The following is a 17,517-nucleotide window of genomic DNA, read 5'->3' as shown; positions in this document are numbered from 1 at the left end:
CTTCACTGCATTCAATTTTAAAATATATTGTTTGAGGGGTTGGGAGGGAATTGACAATAAGTAGAGCAGTACTACTCAGAGCCGGCCTATACAACTTCATGGATCTCTGAGATATTTTTATCGAACATAATTTCCACGAATAAGATTATTGATCATTTATTGTTTAATATCCAATACAAAAAATACACTACAAAAGCAAACCGTAGTTGATGAACCAAGGCACTATGCAACAGAAATCTGTGAAGCCCCTCCACTGTGTGTGCTGCTTTAACTAAGCAGGCCCTAATTCACATTAGAATAAACACATTTAGAATTAGTAGCAGTGTATATATTTTTTTGTGATATTTTTAATGGATAATTTGGCATGATTTCCATCTTTCCTAATGCAAAATACGGTAGGCCTATGTGCTTTGACGCAATTGCGGTTGAGAAACGCTGACGAATCAATTGTTGTACCGGTTACTGTCCACAAGATGGCGGTAAAGCATCAGATATCGTTGCTTGAAACGTCCGCCTTCAATAATGCAACATTCCTCAAATATTGTCAGAGCATTGCGACACTCTGTGCTAATTGTAATTCGGGTTTCAATTTCAAATTATTATTTAAAGACAGGGTTCAGGTTTCAAAATAGGGCTTCAAGGGCAGCGTGAAGATTTCAAGTTCAGATGTGTTTTGTTGTTTAAGAATGGAAGTAAGGAAGGAATCATCTCCCGAATGCTTTCCTTAAATTGAAAAGTGTACGCCACTGCTCCTACCGTTACTAAATTAATATCTCGGGCCAATGTGAGAATTATTATGTCTTCTATTCAACCATGACAGAATAATAACGGATTATGATCACGTGCACACACTCCTCTTCACACAGGCCTGGAGAGAGTTCGTGCGCGTGTACACGCTCATGCAGGGTGTGTGGACAGGACACAGACCCCCCCACCCCCTAGTCACATGACCCTGACCACTGTCCCGCTGCTATAAATGCACCTCGGTATACTTTGGTCGCTCCTTTTCGTTTCCACGCCAAAGCTGACTTGAGTGCGCGCGTGCGTGTGAGTGCGTGTAGTGGTCGCGTCCACGAAGCTACGACGACGTAGCTTGGACTTTCTTCCTTCAGTCATGGCAGGTATGGGATGACGGAACGCGACTTTTTCTCCAAATACCGCGATACTGCCCACGAGGCGAGACCTGTGGCTTCTAAAAGCTTGTAATTTAAAACCACGGCGGTGAGTTAACACGTTAAAATGTCAACGTAGTGACGTAGGTCGACGTATACATGTAAAAATGGCAGCGTGTCGTCACTTTGACATCGATCTCACGTGAGTAGTTTCGAAGTGACCTCTTTTCGGTTAAATTTCGGGAGGTTGTGACGATGTTGTGACGTCATATATCGTGCTGTCGTCACAACACGGCGCAGTGAGGTCAATATTTGTTATATGCAGTATAACTCAACGTGACTTTATTTTGCATAGTTAACATTAAAAGCAAAAAGTGACATTAAATTCTCTGCATTTTTATGTTAACTGGAGTTCCTCTCCAAACAGAATTGATAAAAGAGTGACATTTATCCTTTCTGTTCTTTTGGTTGAATTTTTACCACAAAAAAAAAAATGAATACTGGCACAAGTGACAAAAAAATTAAATAGTTTCAAGTTTGGATGAGTTGCTAGATGACGTCATAACCCGTTTCAGATAGTATGTGCAACACACAATTATTAACGATTACTATTGTCCAGCGTTATTTTTTTTTATCTCAGTGTATGTTACTGCAACAAGTGACAACACTTCTTTTTAAAACTACTTTCTTAGTCTGTTAGCTTGTCTTGCATTATGATGACATATCTGGTTGCCATGACAACTTGACAACTGAGCATGGATGACAACACACGTAGTCAGGTAGTGTCAATTAGTAATGTTCAGTTAATTCGAAGCCCCCCCCTTAAACCAATTGTACAAATATTTACAGCAACGTGAGGACATTTCTGTGAACAACAATTCGGTATATTTTTGTATTAACTTTGTGTTACTATATGATGACATCACAAACAACAAACTGGACGCCGAATATCCTGGCAAGGGGGAGCATCTCTGAATGAGAGTGTGGACGCTGCTCAGCAGTATGAATTATTAATGTTTAGTGTTGTCTGCTTTTGTTTTACCCAGCCTCAGCTGGTCCAAAGCCCGGATATAAAATGGGTGGGTTGCGTCAGGAAGGGCATCTGGCATTAAAAACTCTGCCAAACAAATCATGTGCGTGACTGTAAATTTGTGTCTCTTCCTCCTCTACAGACCAAGCTTTTGTGACGTTGGCTACCAATGACAGCTATGCAAAGGGAGCCATGGTTCTGGGCCAGTCCTTGCGTCGCTACAAAACCTCCAAAAAGCTCGCAGCCCTCATCGGGCCTCAGGTGTCCGAACCATGCCAGTAAGGAAGCGCCATTCTCATCTAAACCAGAAGTTCCGTGTTTTTGCTTGACGCTTCAAAAAAAAAAAAAAAATCATCAGGTCCGTGCTGAGGAGGATCTTCGATGAGGTTCGACTGGTCGACGTGCTCGACAGCGGCGACGCGGCTCACCTGGCACTGTTGAAGAGGCCCGAATTGGGCGTCACCTTCACGAAACTCCACTGCTGGACCCTCACGCATTACTCCAAGTGCGTCTTCATGGATGCCGACACTTTGGTGAGACCACGGGAGCATGTCAAATAGCCGCAATTAAATATTAAAAGCTGTGCGAGCATATTCTCCGCCTCTGTTTGTGAACGTCTCAGGTGCTCTCGAATATAGACGAGCTCTTTGACAGAGAAGAACTGTCAGCTGCCCCCGATCCTGGCTGGCCTGACTGCTTCAACTCGGGCGTGTTTGTTTTTCGTCCGTCTGTGGAGACTTATGACAAACTTCTTCAGTACAGCACAGAACACGGCAGCTTTGACGGTAAGCCAACCCGAGCAAGTGAAGGAAAAATAAGCGACTCGCTTGTTTGGTTTTGAGGGGGTTTAAGAATAGAAAACTAGGGATGTTTGACTGTCCCCTGTATAAAATTAAAGCATCTTTTTTTTTTTTTTTTTTAATGTTAGCATGTACTGTGTAAACAAAGCAAACATCACACCACACGTGAGTTTGCTGTCTCTTGTTTCAAAGCCCGAAGTTGACGATGTTCAAGGGCCACGACGACACCATCATAAATACTTTATTGGGGGTCTTCGGTTTACAACTTTACAGACGGGACGTTTTGAGGGCATAATCTCTGAGCACGGAACTACTTTGCACAGCAGAATGAACCCGTGACTCTTTGTATTGACTATACTGGAAATGTCACCACAGTTAATTATTAAGACATAAAAACAAAACACTTGCTGTTGTAAATAAAATATAGACAACAAAAGAAATGTATATATTCAAGTTATGACAGGCCTACTGCAAGGTTGATCATGTCGCAGATAATGAATCAAGCATGCCGTTTCAAAAAATATTTGCCAAACAAGTGGAAAAAGAAACAGCAAATAAAATGCAAAACATACACCTCGAGTGAACGCAAGACGTCCTCTGGATGCCAGAATATTACAAACTAATTTATGCGACGCAAAGGGATTTTGTTCTTTGAATTTCAAATGGTTCGACCTGAGAGGTTCCGCTCTACTTGGATGAATCTAAATCAGTCCGGAGGCAGCCGTACCCTGAAGCAATCCCTTGCTTACGAACTGCCCGTCTATAAATAGGACCATTATTGACAAAACGGAACATCGCGCTGCATTTAAGTGCTTCAGAGCACAAACACATTAGCAGTGTTTGAAACTTGCTTCTTGCCCCCTGGTGGCCGTTAGAAGAATAAAAAAATAATTATACATTTTTTACATTTAATTTCCTCTTTTAGGCACTTCCATGTCCAAGACGGTCCTCAGTTTGCAGAACTCAGTTGTAAACTAGTACGTGCAGTTCCCACCGAAGTTCTTTCCTTGAGTGACAGAGTCCTCGGTAACATGAAGCTAAAGCAGCCGCGTTGATCTTTTCTCTCCTTTATCGAGCCTGCTGCCTCATAGACAAAACGGCCCTTCCACTCACTGTCCGCTCAAGTTATTTGCAGGTGATCGCTAAAGAACATTCGCTCTTAGACTGGGCTGACAATCTAGCGGCGATGTACCATAAATGACTTGCGGTGGTCGGTTCGACGTTGTGTCGGCTTACGACAGGGATCAGCGCCAGGAGGCTGTATACCTCGTTTACACCGTCACTGCACCAAAACGTTCAAGCTGTTGTTCAGCAGGGTGTTTTTACGTGGGCTGAAGCATGAGTGGAAGCTGCTTTGACCTTTTAGCCAGGACGACACTTAAGCTTTCCTTCACTCTACAGATTATGAATGATATTTTTGGAAAAAAAAAAAAAAAAAAAAAAAAGATAATAGAGATCGCAATGGAAGCCGGTCTATCTGAACCCTGGCATGCCTGGCTCCAAACAGAAAATGATATACGACAATGAACTGGCGGGACACCAACCACTTGTCCGGACGTCAAACCAGGTGTCATTTATATTCTGCGAGACCTCACACGTAGTGAGGGAACAAAAATGGTGTTCTAACTGCTCTAATGGTAAAAATTCCTAATTTGAGAATTTGCAATTGGAAGATATAGGCATTTAATAAATCGGGCCTTTGCTGATATTGATTTCTTCAATTGTGTTGAACGGACAAGGAAACGGCATATCTTTCAGGAATATGACAACTTGAGTTTATTCTTATTTGCGGAATATTCCACCATAGTCTGTGTTACTTACGGAAAATCATTTGAAATTTCATCATGGAATCGACTCAATCAGAACATGAACCAAACGGCACCTTAAACTCTCTTCCACATTGCATTTATGTAAGCCGAGTCAGCTGCGAGTTGGGCTTAGTGTCTGGTCAAGCCGCCACTCTGGGACATCATGTACGGATTTGGATTGGAACGTTAATGAAGATGATAGTTCATCAGCCGTGCGCTTCAAGTTGACTGCGAATATCAGCAAAGCAGCGCCGGTGCGTTACCTGAATTATTTCCATCCCTCGAGGGATAATGTGATTTTGTCGAAAAAAGGAAGCGCTAAACTGCATTAGGTATCGTTGCCATAAACCAAATGAGGGATGAAACGATGCGCTTCAAACTTTTCTAACGCAACGGAAGTCAATTAAGACGCCGGCGCTAACTATCTTCCTCGCTTGATGACTTACAAGCATTAGTTGCAGAATTTTTTTCGCGACGGGAAGTTGTATATCGCGACGATAACGGCGGAAGGGGCAATTAACAAAAGGAGACATTATAGCCATTATGATCTTTAAAAGTGTGCAACGCACCCCCGTTGGCATTTAACAGATGCTTTGAGTGTAAATGCGTTTCAGTTTTCTTTTTATGAAGGAAAATGAGTCATGAAACATCGTGGATGCAATTAAACCGTAAAGAATGGTAAAAACTCATCAAAAATCCAGGGTGCGCCCGCTCGGATGTTTTCACTTTAGGCTGATTGTTTGTCATTTTCGAGACGCGCTCGACATAAACCCCCTCGGATAAAGGCTCGGCACGGTACCTGCTCAGCAGTGTTGCCCTCAGGAGTGGGTGGAAGCTGGCAAAAAGTTTGCAATTTAATCACGCACTTGGACAGAAATGTAGCTCGGAAGAACTCTGATCACAAGCTGAACAGTTTGATGATGTTTGCCAATTCTGATGTCAGCGTTCCATCCATACGCCACGGAGGTATTGCACATATTTTTACAAGGGACGGCGTCGTCCCAACAGCAGGTGATCCGTCATTGTCAACCCCCCCCCACCCCCCCTCATTTAAATCAATTTAGAGCGAGCCCCCCTATTTATAGCAACACATTGATCTTTGATATTTACCACGACGAGGAAGAAGCTTGGGTGTCAACTGTAATGCTCATGTGACACATACTGTAAGCGCTGGCCAGCAACTGTGAAAACTCGCAGTCGACACATAATTGCATATTACTAAGCGAGGTGCGCAGCACGTCACGTTTATATGAGACAGCGGAGAAAAAATTGGAATTTTCATGTTCAAATGATTGTATCAAAAATCATACCGATTCACAAGGACTTGTAAAAAAAACAACGAAAATTGCTGCCATGATGTTATTTTATTAAGAAACACTTCTCCTCCTGAACTTTTAAATAGAATCCGTCGCTGTGTATGGGGGTCCGAGTTTGTGCAGTGTTCAGTTGACTACCAATTCCGAACCTTGTGCACACTTCCACTGCCTTCTTGAAGCACTCTGGTTTTTCCTCCACAAGGAAGCGGAATCACCTTTGGCGCGCTATTTCTCAAGTCACATCCCTCTGAAATCTGAATCGGCTTCCAAAAGCGGGACAATTGGGTCTGATCCGAAGACAAGTCCCCTGTCCTCATGCCATTTGATGGTTGCCTCCTTTTCTGTTTCAGGGGGAGACCAAGGGGTTCTGAACGGCTTCTTCAGTGACTGGGCCACGGCTGACATTTCAAAACACCTCCCGTTCATCTACAACCTCAGCAGCATCGCCATTTATACGTACCTACCAGCCTTCAAGCAGTACGCGTCTCGCCCATTTGCTGAATACTTGGGAGTGAGAAGTCACGAAGGAGGGGGGGGGGTATTACGATAAATGTTGCGAGGAAAACACCTGAGAGAAAGAGGCCGGCGTCACAAACTTCTTTTTAAAGTTGCGGTGTAGGAAGACGTAAAATCATCTCTACGGAAAAGACTGCGTAAACTGTGACGAGGCGCAAGCAAATCCCGCTGCTGACAAGATGAGTCGAGGGAGGCCTGCAACTCCGGATCGGGTTCCCACCCCAACAGCTGATAGCAAATCCCCAAATAGAGCCGTTTATTTAAAGACCTTTTATGTTTACCACTCAGCCAGGTCATTGTGCGTCCACTCTTGTGTCCTTGCGGCCGTGCAATCCCCCCCCCCTCTTCAGACTTAAACCTCATTGACAAGCTCTAGCGAGCTTTTTTTTTTTTTTTTTCCTGGCAACGGAGTGGCAATCATAAATGTATTTTCACCCGTTGTAGCAGGAATGATAAACGTGTTTTTACCCGTCGCCACTTGTCGAGTTGAGCAGCGCTCTGGCACGTGAACAAAGCTCACTAGGCAGGGGAAATAAAACGGCACCGAGATTATTTTTGAAGAAAAAAAATTAATACGTATAAAGGAAAAAAGAATATTTCAGGTAGAAGTTTGTTTGTTTTTTTTTTATTTGTGATTTTACTCGGAGCCATATATATTTGCGAGAAAAATTATTGTACATTTAAATGAAAAAAAAATGTATATGTTCAGGATTAAAATTGTAAGATTAAAGTGGCATAATTTAAAAAAATCTATATGCATTTTTCTTTTTTTTTTTTCATGCTAGAAGTCCTAATCCTCTACCTGGTTTTATTTCAGCTATGGTGCCAATGCCAAGGTGGTTCACTTCCTGGGGAAGAGCAAACCTTGGAGCCACGCCTTAGATGCCCAAACCAAAGGGGCATCTGGCAGCGCGCACCCCTCCTTCCTGCTGGACTGGTGGGCCTTGTACTCCACCAGCGTGGTGCCGATGCTACAGGAGCAATACGGAGACCAGGCCTTCCACTCGGAATGCATCGGGGAGGTAAACTACACCGTCCACAATTTATAAATTGCGAGGTGTTATTTTCAAGTCATGACAGATGTTGTAAATATGATTGTTGTTATGTATTTCTGGTGGCGGATGATGTCCCTTCCTTTCCCGTAAAGTTCCCCCACAGTGACATGGTTACTTTTGGCCGTGCGCAGGTATGGAAGAAGCTCAACACAAGCTTGTTGGCTTCGCTGCGACTGGACACCAGAGCTTCTGCGGCATTCATTTGAGCTGATCTTTTTTTCCCCACAAAGTGTTTTAGTTTGGACTCATGGGTTATCTTTCCTGATTTCATCAGGCTATGGAGGAGAGCCTGGCGGCCGTGGCCGCAGCGGTGCACCTGTCGCCACCCCAGCAGCAGCAGCAGCCATCTTCCGAGGAGCGCAAGCAGAAATGGGAGCAAGGCCAGGCGGACTACATGGGGACGGACTCCTTTGATAATATCAAAAAGAAGCTTGATACTTTCCTCAAATGAGGGGGGGGGGTGGAGAGATGCACTTACACTGCCACAAGACATACATGTGCACCTCAGCACGGTTGAATATGCGAGAAGACTTTCACCAGTTGGATTCAAAAAGTGAAACTTTAGTTCGTGCGGGGTGGGCTCCACGCACACAAAAAAAAAGCAGCAATTGGCGAATATGTGAAAAGTGAACTGCAAATATGCATGGGATTGTTAGACTGTACTATCATTTTTTGAGATTCTGAATTTTGAAGTTTTCATTCAATGTAAGGCTTAATCATCGAAATAATGAATAATCAAATTGCTCACTTTGTGTAGTGCATTTAGAAAATACAAGTTTCACGTTTTCAATCAAACTACGTGAATATATGAACTTTTCTAGCATATTGTAATGTCACTGAGATGCACCAAGTACACTGTATCGTCTACCGTACTTAAAAAGATAGCAGAGTTAAATGGTTTATGTTCTGCCATAATTATGTTTTGCTTGCCACATGCTGCCATTGGCTATCGCGTTGAAAGTTGAGCAAAGCCTTTCCAATGATATTTTATCTCGACATTTACATGTACATTTTCATTTTTGCCTTTTTATTTAAAAAAACAAAACCGTCGTCTGAACATTTCACAAGTTCTGTTGACCCAAAACGGATCAAATGTTTACAGAAGCACTTCCGGAAGCCTCGTGAGCATAGGCATGATATGCTGTATATTTCGACACTTTACCTGACCGGGATGTGTGACAATATCTTACATCCGGAAATATAAATTGAAAAAAAAAAACTTTTTAAAACTGAAAGTTGCTCAAGTGTGTTTATTTTAACAATAGTGTCCAGCATGAGCTACTTACAGTTGTTGAATGAAACTTCCTGAGTTTTTTTTTTCTTTACATACTAACAGGTAAATACACAATGATTGCACTTGTTACTACTGTACGTTCATGTACCATTTAAACACGATACATCAGTATGGCTTTTTATATTAGCACTTCAATGACCTTTTTTGGGGTCATTTTTGCTTATTAATGGTCGTATGAGTCAAACAGTATTGAAGAATATTTAAGATAGTTGTAATTGTTTTTTTTTTTTTAGATTGAAAGTTGTTTACTGTTTATTCAAGCTAAATCACAGTTGAGATTTTTTTAAGTCATTTAGAAGATTTAACTTGACAATAAATGAGTCATTTAAGAATGAAGTTGAACGTTTCATATATCATTTCAAGTGAATGCCTATACTATCTCTTCAAGATTTAAAAAAATATATATATTAAAAATTATCCTTCTGAGATTAAAATTCTAAACGACTCTCAATTATACATGACAACCCGCCCCAAAAAATAGACAGCTTTATTGTTGTAAAATTAAAAGAAGCTATTTGATCTGGAGCTATAAAGTTCAAGTAGTGAGCAAGTTAAAATCGTTACAGTCAAATTATAGTAAGTATTGTACATATTTTTCTATGACTTGTACCCCAAATAAGCGTTGCACTGGTTAAATATGATACATCTGCAAACTACCGTTGCTGCTACGTATAAATGCCGTATTACCGTTTCATGTGTTGCCTAGGCAACGCTTTGCAGTGTGGGCGTGACGAACCTATTGGCGGCAACGAGAACGTAAACAAAGACTGTTGCAGTCGTCGTGTCGTCGTGCAATCGCGGTGCCAAGACATGTTCGCAATGCTTGCAAGGGAATTGACGGTTGACCTTGACGTGGAAAAAAAACACACAAAGCCGAAACGCAACACGTTTTTGTGCTCTTAGAAATCGGTAATTTAACGTGCACGTTTATATTTTAAAAAGATGGATGGATGGCGGTGTGCCTTTTCCTAAAGCTTCGTGTTTTATGGTTGTTTCTATTTGAGCACCATTAAAAACGTTCGTGATTTAATGCTTATTGGCAAGATGTCTTTCAGAGACTTGCAAAGTAAGTACTCACATATGCCTCGCTGATATGCTTTTCATTCCAACTTTCCTGCCCAAATGAATTCTTTGCTAGATTTCACAGAAATGATGAGAGCTTTGGGCTTCCCTCGCTTGATATCTGTGGAAAACTTCCGAACGCCCAACTTTACACTCGTGGCAGAAATACTAATATGGCTCGCTAAATGGTAGGTTCAAAAACATACGGAGATGTAACATATTTTATACACGTTTGCACAACGTGGCAACGTAAATGTTAATACTATATTAAATATGTTTTGGTCACATTTTAATTTCCGGCATCCACTCAATGCAAATTTCCCCATCGCGACACTAATTTTAAATTATATTATCTTATTATGTCTGAGTGTCATAATTGCACTTATCACCTGGTAGACATATGATTACATTATCATATGTTAACTCCTTAAACGACTTACCCCGTTCTCCTCTATAATACAGTTATGAACCCCAGATGGAAATTGCGACTGACATGAACACAGAGTCAGACAGAATATTCCTCATCAAGACTGCGGCTCAGTTCATGGTAAGATCTAAAGTTTCAAAAGAACACAAGTCATTTTTCCCGTCAATGAATGTGCACGTCTTTGTGTCACAGGCAACAAAAGCACACATCAAAATGAACACCAAGCGCCTTTACCAGGCTGATGGTTATGCGGTGAAAGAGATGTTAAAGATCACTTCGGTGCTGTACAATGCAATGAAGACCAAGCAGATGGCTCAGGAGGACAGAGTGGAGGAGGAAAACAGCAAATTCAAATTTGAGCTGGGAACTCGAGTGAGAACGTTTCTTTTTTTTTTTTATGCCATTAACATTATTGAGTGCCTGCCAAAGCTTTAACAGGAGACAAAATACGTGAGTATATTTCCCCTTATTTTTCCACTTTTATTTCCCAGATTTCAGATCTAAAAGCAGCTCGGCAGCTGGCGTCAGAGGCCACGTCAAAAGGAGCGTCTCTGTATGATTTATTAGGAAAAGAGGTGGACCTAAGGGTGAGAGAAAATACTCGCAAAGGTTTTTGAATACATATCTACAGTTCTTGGCGAAAATACAGGGATAATTTGGTTTCGGTTTTGTGCTTTTCTGCAGAAATTGAGAACGGCTGCCATTGCAAGACCTCTGGAGATCGGTGAGACAGAAAAGGCCTTGAGACATGCCATCAAGGAGGTTTTGGTTTGTATCTAAGAATTGACGTCTTTATCTCCTTCAATCATTTCCTTTGTATCATAGCCTAGAATATTTGTTGTTTATTCAGGAAAATGTCGAAAAGACCAAAGTCATGATGAGGAACGTTGTTTCTGATGTTGCCAGTCTGGATGGCAAGAAAGAAAAGAAACACTGGCAGCTGGAGATGAATCAAAGGAGACTTCAGACACTGCAAAGTGTCAGGTTGGTTTACAATTGTACGATGACCAAAAAAATAAACGATTGATATATGATTGATTTTTTTTTTTTTTGTTGAGCAAAGACTTAAAGTCACTTTCAATCTCTCAGGCCATTATTCATGGATGAATATGAGAAGATTGAGGAGAAGCTGGAGGAGCAATACAAATTGCAAGTGGAAAACTTTGCAAACTTTTATTACCTTGAGTGGCAGCAGGAAAAACAGATCAGACAAGAGAAGATGTTTGAGGTGCATATATACGTAAAGGGAACATTCATTTGTTTATTATTTTTGGTCGAGTGAAACATTAAATCTAGCAAACCCTGAATGAGCTGTAGAAAAGATATATTACTAAACGGTAAACAATAAAACCATATTTATGAGTTGTCCAAACATCCCTGCTCCTTTTTGGGGTACAGATTATGGCACAACATTCTTTCTCTACATTAATTTCACAAATGATCACTTTATTCATCATAAAATAAATACTAAAAGAGAGACTTCTTAAATCAGTAAATCTTTGTAGAATGAGAGTGAAAATATGTCAATTTAAGTGGATAAAACAGACAATAAAAACTCTTGGTTTTCGTGTACGTCTCTGTACGCCTGCAGGAGGAAAACAATCGAAAGAGGATGATGCAGCAACTAAAGGAGAATTATGGGGATTCTATGAGTTCAAGTGAGACAAAGACAGCTTTCAAAACTTGTTGAGGTCAGATTGACCTTGTGGTTCTGGTAACTTGGCACTCAACAATGCGTTTGTGTGTAACGCAGTCAATGAAGAGGACAAAGGTCTCGATGGAGACGCAGAGGAGTGTCAAACCTCTATTCCAAGGCTCCCTCTAAACGACATTGTGGCAGGTAAACAAAAAAAATAAAGCTTCGCTTTCATGTGAGTACAAAATGTTGCCATCTTCATCGTCACTAAATATGAGCTGCTAAAAAAAAAAAAAAAAAACTCGAAACGCAGAACCCATGACAGATTATGACCAACGTCTGCATTCGATTTTGTTTGTTTTGTTTCACTTAGGAACAGCCATTGGGAACATGCTGGGGAGTGAAAGTGATGAGGTAAATCTCAAAAAGGCTGTCACCTACATTTCACCCCAAGTTATTTTTAAGATGATTTTAAATTTGCATAGACTGGGCATTCTTTTTTGTTTTAATTTGTGAATAACCCCTGGGCAGGTATAGAGGTTGACAAGCTGTGTGTATTTGTACCTTTCAGTCAGAGGAAAGTGAGAGTGATGAAGACGAAGAAGATGAGGGCCTGGGGTTGGATGGCTTTTTAGGAGGTCCGGAGGCAAGGGCATCTTGCACTTCCAAGGGAGCCACGAAACGCCATCTGCTGGACAAAAGCGATGATGACTTTTGAATTCATTATGGGTACTCTGAACACATGACAGTATTTCAATGAAGAATTACATTTTAAATTTCGTGGGGTTAAAGTTAGACATTTTAAAATAATACCCATGAAATAATGAAGATTCATGTTTCATGATTCATGTTGTGCACGGGACGAAAGAGCGAAAATGAACCCGTGATGAACGAAGATGATTCGTTCACATGAACTTCCGGTTTCGCTCACTATGATTTCTCGAATTCTCGCCAATTTATATTAGTGCCTGTATTGATGCATCACAAACAATAATCAAGGTAATAAAACTGCTATTTTATCATGATACTTTTAAGAAGTTATTAAGTTATCAACGTTGTCGTACGAGAGGCGTGTCCCGGAACGTGAAGGCAGCATTTGGCTAAGATGGCGCCGCTCCCCGCGCTCCGAGTTTGCCTTCTGGTCTCAATCTCCGCGTTCGTGACCGTGTCACTGGGTTTCGGCCTGCCTGCACTGCTGAACGCCGCCACGGGATTGCTGGGAGTGCCGGAGACGAGCGTGAGCGAATTCGTGGTGGTCTCCTATTTGCTCTTCGTCCTGTACGTCGCGACACCTCGGATCCCAAGAGGACTGGTGGAGGTAACTCATGGGGCTGTGAACGCATCACGACCAACATCCTCTGGATGCCTTGGTGTTCGCCAGCTATACAAAATGTTCTCATTATTAAGGTCTATTGTGAGAATATATTTTCCACAAAGTTTTAGCATGGTATTGAAGTCAAATTTAGATAAGAAACAAGTCATATTTTACCAGGTAATTTAAAAATATAATTTATTATAGTGATATTACAGCATTTACTCTGGAGTCGACTGGCACTTTTAATTGGCTGGAGTATAAAATAAAAGGAACAATTGGTTTATTAAGTTTCTTTTATTGGCCCTTTTTTTTTTTTTTTTTAACGGATCCCAAAGCTGTGGCCCGCACACCCCCAGCGGACCGGAGAACCCAATTTGAGAACCGGTGCCTCAAGGCATAAGATTTTGTCAGCACTACTACATTGCTGTTTTGTTTGGTGCAGGCGACGGACAAAGCGGTGTTCATTACAGGTTGTGACAGCGACTTTGGTCTGGCTCTCGCCCAACATCTGCACAAACTTGGCTTCACCGTCTTTGCAGGATGCCTGCTTAAGGTGAGTGTGCCAATCAACTGCGGAGTGTTGAGGAAATGCATTTTTAGAAACACAGTAACCCAATCTGCATACAATTCAATAAAAGCTTCAGAGAATAACTTCCCCAGTTTACAACAATTTGATTCCTACAGCCCTTGTATTGTGACCAAGTGGTGTTTTGACACGACAAGCTACAAAATGGAGGATAGTTTCTCTGCAGGATCAAGGTGGAGAGGGTGCCAAGGTTCTGGAGGAGTTCCACTCAGAGCGCATGAAGGTGCTCCAGCTGGACGTGTGCAGTGACGAGCAGGTGAACAGCGCCGTCCAGTTTGTCCAAGACAACGTGGAGGACTCGGAGAAAGGTAGAAAATTGTGAGTCAACAGACAACTGTGCTTTGTCTTGTAACTTTTTGTGTCCCGGGTCCACCGTCTAGGTTTATGGGCGCTGGTCAACAACGCCGGCGTGTCCACGTTCGGAGCAGTGGAGTTCACCTCCATGGAAGCCTACAAAGAAGTTTCTGAGGTCAATCTGTGGGGCACCATTCGGGTCACCAAAGCGCTTCTGCCACTCATTCGCCGGGCCAAAGGTGGGACTGAAAAACTCTTAAAAGAGTCTTTGTAGACGGCAGATGACATCACAGCGCTGACCTCTGCGTTTTAATTGCTAAGCCTGTCTGAATTAGCGCACTGTCACTGCAAATGACAACTTTTTGACAATTTGCTTTCCTGCGGTTTGGTATTTTGCGTCACGTTTGGACTGTTTTGCAGTTTTCTGTCATTAAGCCGCCAATGAGTGACTCACTTGCGAACTTGTTGGCCACATTCTTGGCCAGAGTAATTCTCTTAAGACCGCTCAGCTTTGGACCCCAAGGCTTTACCATTCTATTTTATTTGGAACCATTTTGACATTCTTTGTGTTTAGAATAGAGCGGGATTATTCGGTCTCCACAAACTAGCAATCGCGGTTCGCATCCTCGTATGTCAGGAGGACCATCGCAAACTGAGGACCCCGTTTACAGCCAGTGTAAAAATGAATTTGAATTTTTAATTTAGCTTTCATCCTCAAGAAAGTCATTAAGACTGCCACGTGTTTTTTATTCATTGTTGCTTTTCTGTCACAGGCCGTGTGGTAAACGTGTCCGGCTTGCACGGACGGATGGGCAATATTGCTCAGTCGCCCGTCTGTGTGTCCAAGTACGGCGTGGAAGCATTTTCCGACTGCCTCCGCTACGAAATGAAGTCCTGGGGCGTCAAGGTGTCCGTTATCGAGCCAGGGAACTTCGCCGCAGCCACGGGTACCCTGAGCCGCAACGTTTTAGCCAGCACGGCCAACAAATTGTGGGCCGAGGCCGCACGGGACGTCAGGGAGGATTACGGGAAAGCCCGCTTTGATCAGATCATGACGCTGATGCGCTCACAGTGCAACGGCGGACAGAAGGACATGAGTCCCGTCCTGGACGACATCACCGACGCAGTAACGTCCAAGCGTCCTTACACCAGGTACAGCACCATGGAGCCGCACTGGTGGGTCCGAGTGCAGCTAATGACGCACCTGCCTGCCGCGCTGTCCGACTTGCTATACTTCTAAGAGGCAACGTTCCACCTCAGCGCTATTCCTCAGAACTTGAAGCCTTTCACTGATCAAGCCTTAAATTTCAATCCATTTTTAAAAAGTAAATTATTGCACTTTGTATTGTTTGACAGAACATTGTAATCTCAATGATGGGTTCTAAACCTTTTGACCATGATCTCCAGCAAATTTATTAAGTTTATTAAAAAGCTGCCCTTAATAGCAACTGCAATATTTGATGTCCTTAAAGTGTCAATCCTCTCCAGTAGCCAAGTTTTTAATGTTTTAGTGGCTCATCCCCATCCTAAAATAAAATCCAATAATCCTCCGTCCATCGTCTTTAGCCGGGCACCTACGTCACCATTTCTAGAGGAGGTGTGCCAAGTTTGCTTACTCGACTATCCAGTATGAGCCACAGATACACTATGGCCACAAATGAGTATTTTTACATCCGAGGCTGCTTATGTTGATTATGCTGTAGATGCATACATGCAAGCAATTTTGTAGTCTTATGTAGCAACAGGAGGGGGAAAAACTCGTTCTTTCATGGAAACAGCTTGCGTGGCTTAATAGCAGGAAAAAGGTTATCAACCCCGAATTACAATAATCAAAATATAGATTGAAGTTCTCCAAATTGCCACCAGGTGGCGAGGTAACATCACACGGCATGGAATATGCAGACTGGAAGCATGGGTGAGGTGTTTTATCTTGAACGTCAATTACGAGACAGACGAATGGCTGCAAACAAATCAACGTCCACTAGAGTTCACTCTTTCACAATCATTTCTTGGCTCAGGCCAAGTCCAACGGTACCACTCAAAGTGAAGCCCAAACACTAAACCCTTAGCGTAAGAATATTATCATTAAGGGGCCCAACACTAACACAGCAGACATAAATATTCTCGCAAATTAGTTAAGTACTCGTCTACACTGGGCATGAATGACGACATGGCTTACCTTGAGGCGTTCAGGTGCTGCTTCTCGATTGCTTCAAAATGTGAGAAGAACTGGAACAAACGTGTCTGTACTGCTGTACTGTTTGTATATATGCTTGGCAGTCAGTCTCGTCAAGACGTCAATGTCTCAAATTAACTTTAATAGTTTGTCGTTGGGCCACTATAGTTTGACATAGCGTCACGTCCTCCCAACTTCTCGTTCATTTTGAGGAACGGCCGCCATGATGATTAAAATGTGTTTCAACTACGCTCTGATAGGATCGAATAGTGGAGAAACAGAACCAATCAGAGTTCTCAAAGGCAAAAGATCCGGAAGATGTGGGTGTGGTTTACAGATTACAGGTAGGGTGGGGGGGAATCACTGACAGCTACGTCACAATGAAATTAGCATGTTTGTTACAGAACATTGATTAATTCTGAAAAGATCGGCAAATGACAGAAATGAGTATAAAGATTGTTTAAACATTCGGGACCAGCTCTCTAAAATAACGTGTCAAGACCCGCCTTTGTGTTAATCGGATAGGTGTCTGCTCATGTGACTGACATGTTTTTTATTTTTGTCCAAATAATAATAAATTATGTTGGATTCAAAACAAAAAAAAAATCAAATAAAATAGAAAGGTTTGAGAAGAAAAACTACATTAAATACATTATACCCTTCTAAAATTGGAGAGCAGATGATTAAACAATTTTGTTACATTTGAATATTTGGGTACATTAAAACACAAATACATGGCTTTGTTTTATGTCGTTTATTTCGTCTTTAAAACACTTAATAAACTCTTCTAAGTTATAACACCTGAAGACGATCTCCCCTCCGTTGAAAACAGCATTAAGAGCATGACAATAAATTTCACAGCACTGCCTTGATTTTTTTTTTTTTAACCATTCCACATCAGCATGGAGCCGTTTGCTTCACTCTCTCGCTACAGGAAAAGGAGGGGGGATAAAATGTAAGCAGCACAAAAGCACCAATGTTAACAGGACCACTTATTTAGTATATTCATCTCAAGTGGCTTCCGGTGTTTTTAAGCAGATTTTCGTTCTGTACAGCTGCTCATGCGGCCACCATTGGTGCAGAAACAAAA

General features: G+C 42.0%; 3 protein-coding genes across 4 annotated transcripts; all 3 read left to right on the top strand.

The window, feature by feature from the left end:
* Positions 1 to 978: 978 nt before the first annotated feature.
* Positions 979 to 9,153, top strand: gyg1b (glycogenin 1b). 2 transcript variants are annotated; one of them, XM_088282358.1, is made up of 8 exons: positions 979 to 1,121; positions 2,285 to 2,420; positions 2,501 to 2,675; positions 2,765 to 2,927; positions 6,417 to 6,543; positions 7,400 to 7,603; positions 7,696 to 7,768; positions 7,912 to 9,153. In XM_088282358.1, the coding sequence occupies exons 1-8, from the start codon at positions 1,115 to 1,117 to the stop codon at positions 8,086 to 8,088; spliced, it is 1,062 nt and encodes a 353-aa protein (XP_088138484.1). In that variant the 5' UTR covers positions 979 to 1,114; the 3' UTR covers positions 8,089 to 9,153. The 2 variants fall into 2 exon arrangements, with proteins under 2 accessions (XP_088138484.1, XP_088138483.1); XM_088282357.1 differs by lacking the exon at positions 7,696 to 7,768 and having other exon boundaries at positions 7,400 to 7,604; positions 7,912 to 9,143.
* A 573-nt stretch (positions 9,154 to 9,726) lies between these two features.
* LOC148318389 (intraflagellar transport protein 38-like) lies at positions 9,727 to 12,878 on the top strand. Its single transcript, XM_088282354.1, has 12 exons — positions 9,727 to 9,997; positions 10,070 to 10,181; positions 10,456 to 10,540; positions 10,613 to 10,792; positions 10,912 to 11,007; positions 11,105 to 11,188; positions 11,271 to 11,404; positions 11,510 to 11,648; positions 12,012 to 12,078; positions 12,174 to 12,260; positions 12,430 to 12,470; positions 12,628 to 12,878. Exons 1-12 carry the CDS (start codon positions 9,961 to 9,963, stop codon positions 12,772 to 12,774), a joined length of 1,209 nt encoding a protein of 402 aa, XP_088138480.1. The 5' UTR covers positions 9,727 to 9,960; the 3' UTR covers positions 12,775 to 12,878.
* Positions 12,879 to 13,029: 151 nt separating this feature from the next.
* Positions 13,030 to 16,639, top strand: bdh1 (3-hydroxybutyrate dehydrogenase 1). Its single transcript, XM_088282356.1, has 5 exons — positions 13,030 to 13,374; positions 13,814 to 13,924; positions 14,124 to 14,265; positions 14,338 to 14,490; positions 15,025 to 16,639. The coding sequence occupies exons 1-5, from the start codon at positions 13,162 to 13,164 to the stop codon at positions 15,489 to 15,491; spliced, it is 1,086 nt and encodes a 361-aa protein (XP_088138482.1). The 5' UTR covers positions 13,030 to 13,161; the 3' UTR covers positions 15,492 to 16,639.
* Positions 16,640 to 17,517: the final 878 nt, after the last annotated feature.

Source organism: Idiotropiscis lumnitzeri, chromosome 19 (genome assembly GCF_059441095.1).
Source record: "Idiotropiscis lumnitzeri isolate Australia: NSW breed Sydney's pygmy pipehorse chromosome 19, RoL_Ilum_1.0, whole genome shotgun sequence".
In the NCBI taxonomy this organism is placed as follows: Eukaryota; Metazoa; Chordata; class Actinopteri; order Syngnathiformes; family Syngnathidae; genus Idiotropiscis; species Idiotropiscis lumnitzeri.
This window is presented reverse-complemented; position numbering and strand designations above follow the sequence as displayed.

Excerpts from the sequence above, each read along its gene's own strand:
- LOC148318389 (XM_088282354.1), top strand. The coding sequence starts at position 9,961 with ATGCTTATTGGCAAGATGTCTTTCAGAGACTTGCAAA. Across the intron at positions 11,649-12,011 it reads GACAAGAGAAGATGTTTGAG|GAGGAAAACAATCGAAAGAG; the intron begins GTGCATATATAC and ends GTACGCCTGCAG. Across the intron at positions 12,471-12,627 it reads TGGGGAGTGAAAGTGATGAG|TCAGAGGAAAGTGAGAGTGA; the intron begins GTAAATCTCAAA and ends TGTACCTTTCAG.
- gyg1b (XM_088282358.1), top strand. Across the intron at positions 2,676-2,764 it reads TCATGGATGCCGACACTTTG|GTGCTCTCGAATATAGACGA; the intron begins GTGAGACCACGG and ends TGAACGTCTCAG. Across the intron at positions 6,544-7,399 it reads TACCTACCAGCCTTCAAGCA|CTATGGTGCCAATGCCAAGG; the intron begins GTACGCGTCTCG and ends GTTTTATTTCAG.
- bdh1 (XM_088282356.1), top strand. The coding sequence starts at position 13,162 with ATGGCGCCGCTCCCCGCGCTCCGAGTTTGCCTTCTGGTCTCAATCTCC. Across the intron at positions 13,375-13,813 it reads TCCCAAGAGGACTGGTGGAG|GCGACGGACAAAGCGGTGTT; the intron begins GTAACTCATGGG and ends TGTTTGGTGCAG. Across the intron at positions 14,491-15,024 it reads ACTCATTCGCCGGGCCAAAG|GCCGTGTGGTAAACGTGTCC; the intron begins GTGGGACTGAAA and ends TTTCTGTCACAG.